At 61.7% G+C, this 2,010-nt stretch overlaps 1 protein-coding gene across 1 annotated transcript in view; it reads left to right on the top strand.

Moving 5' to 3' along the window:
- The first annotated feature begins 633 nt into the window (after positions 1-633).
- Positions 634-2,010, top strand: part of Iqsec3 (IQ motif and Sec7 domain 3) — a 32,360-nt gene continuing 30,983 nt past the window's right edge. The window contains exons 1-2 of the mRNA XM_013023613.1: positions 634-638; positions 722-838. Coding sequence (XP_012879067.1) covers positions 634-638; positions 722-838 — 122 coding nt within the window. The remainder of the gene's footprint in view (positions 639-721; positions 839-2,010) is intronic.

The following is a 2,010-nucleotide window of genomic DNA, read 5'->3' on the forward strand; positions in this document are numbered from 1 at the left end:
ATCAGTTAGCTGTATAAGATTAATCCTCCTCCTCCCCCTCTTCCCCCTTTTCCTCCTCCTTCTCCTCCCCCTCTTCCTCCTTTTCCTCCCCCTCCTCCCCCTCTTCCTCTTCTGCGTCTTCCCTCTTGTGCCTGTCGTAGGGCTTGAACTCACGGCCTGGACTCTCCCTGATCTTTTTCACTGTAGGCTAGTGCTCTACCACTAGATTTACAGCAGTACTTTTGGCTTTTGGGTGGTTCACTGGTGATAAGAGTCTCACAGACTTTCCTGCCTGAGGAGGCTTCGAACTGTGATCCTCAGCTCTCTGCCTCCTGGATAGCAGGGATTACAGGCATGAGCACCAGTACCGGGCTTTGAGTGGGCTTCTGTCTAAGTCTAGCCCGTCCCTCCCCGACTCCCCACCGTGCCTTGATGCTGGTCTGCACGCCTCTTCTTTGCCCAAGATGGCCTGAAAGACGTGTGTCCGAGGGTGCGCGTCCTGGCACGCCTGGCTCTGCTTCTCGGGCATGGCGTGGGGAGGAGACAGCTAGGGTAAAGACAGAGGGAGGAATGGAAGGTTCCAGAGAGGGGTCTGCACAGCCATGGGCGGAGGAGGACAGAGAAGGAAGGCCGGGGGGTCTCTGGGAGGGAGGCATGGGGTGCGGAAAGACGAGAAGGTCCAGCGGGGGTGGCCGGGGCTTCGGGAGGGGGCCTGAGTGCCAGCCAGAGCAGGCCCCGTCAGTCCCACTGATTATCCCTCTCTGTGTGCCCGCAGGAATGAGACAGTGCTGCACCAGTTCTGCTGCCCAGCCGCGGACGCCGAGCAGAAGCCCGCCTGCTCCGACCCCGCCGCCCACAGGTGGGAATGGGCGGCCTTTGCTGCTGCCCTCCCCTCCGTGCGTGTGTGTGTGTGTGTGTGTGTGTGTGTGTGTGTGTCCCTGCCTCCTCTCTCCAGCCCCAGGGGGCCACTTCCAAGGTCAAGGTCATTCCAACACTCACCCTAGGCGTGAGATGTCACGGCTGGAATTGAGTCGCGTGTCACTTCCCGCGGCGGTTGACGCGACCCCGAGAGCACTGGGGCCTGGGCTTCCTTTTCAAGCAAACACCCCCGTTTCTCCTTCTGGGGGGGCAAAGAGATCAAGGGCCCCCCCACACCTGGGGAGGGGGGGCACCGCTGGCCAGAGCCTGTGGCACTGCCATGCCCAGCCTTCGTTTCCTCTGGGCCTCCGCCCCCTCCCTTGCCTCCATTTCCCTGCTTTCTCATGTCCCTGCCCTTGGGAAATGTGTCCCGCCCACCCTCCAGCAGGAGACGGAGCCCAACGAGTTCCCGGGCACCTGGGGCCTCAGTTTCCCTTCCTCACGGTCCTGTGTGAGAAGAGAGCGGGGGAGGGGACACCCAGGGGCTTGTGTGTGCAGATGTGGAGATCTGGAGAGTCGATCATCTTCCCCCTCTATTCAGAGGAGGAGGCGGGAGGAAGTTGGGCCCCAAAGAGGGGGTACACCCTGGGAGCCCTTAAGTCCAGGGTGGAGGGAGAGGTAGGAGCTCCCTGAGGGCGGAAGGGAAAAGGGCGGGACGTATGCCCATACCTGCCCCAGCCGTGGGGAGCTGGGACAGGCAGACACAGGGTGCAGCTGACTCGGGGGTACCTAATGCTGGCTGGAGGGTCTCCCAAGTGAGTCACCCAGAGACTAAAGGAGGAGAGGGGGAACGGACGGGTGTGGGGGAGGGAAAGCCCCTTCAGGGCCCTAGCGCCCCCCCCAATGTAACTAAGATACCTGTGAGCCCCTCCCTGCAGTGCGGAAGCTTCTAGAAGCTCAGGCAGAGGCAGCTGGGGTGGGGTGGGGGAAATGGGGACCCCCAAGATGGCTCAGTGTGGCCACCGCTGTCTGTGATTCCCAGCTCTTCCCAGCTGTCTGTCTGTCTGGCATCCTCATGTAGGCTGTGGGTCTGACGTCAGGTCTCTCGGGGCTCCCGATGACCTGGCTGTGTGGGGCGGTTGGTCAGTCTGTCTGTCTGTCTGGTCTTGGCTT

Source organism: Dipodomys ordii, unplaced genomic scaffold, assembly GCF_000151885.1.
Source record: "Dipodomys ordii isolate 6190 unplaced genomic scaffold, Dord_2.0 Scaffold69, whole genome shotgun sequence".
NCBI classification, from domain to species: Eukaryota; Metazoa; Chordata; class Mammalia; order Rodentia; family Heteromyidae; genus Dipodomys; species Dipodomys ordii.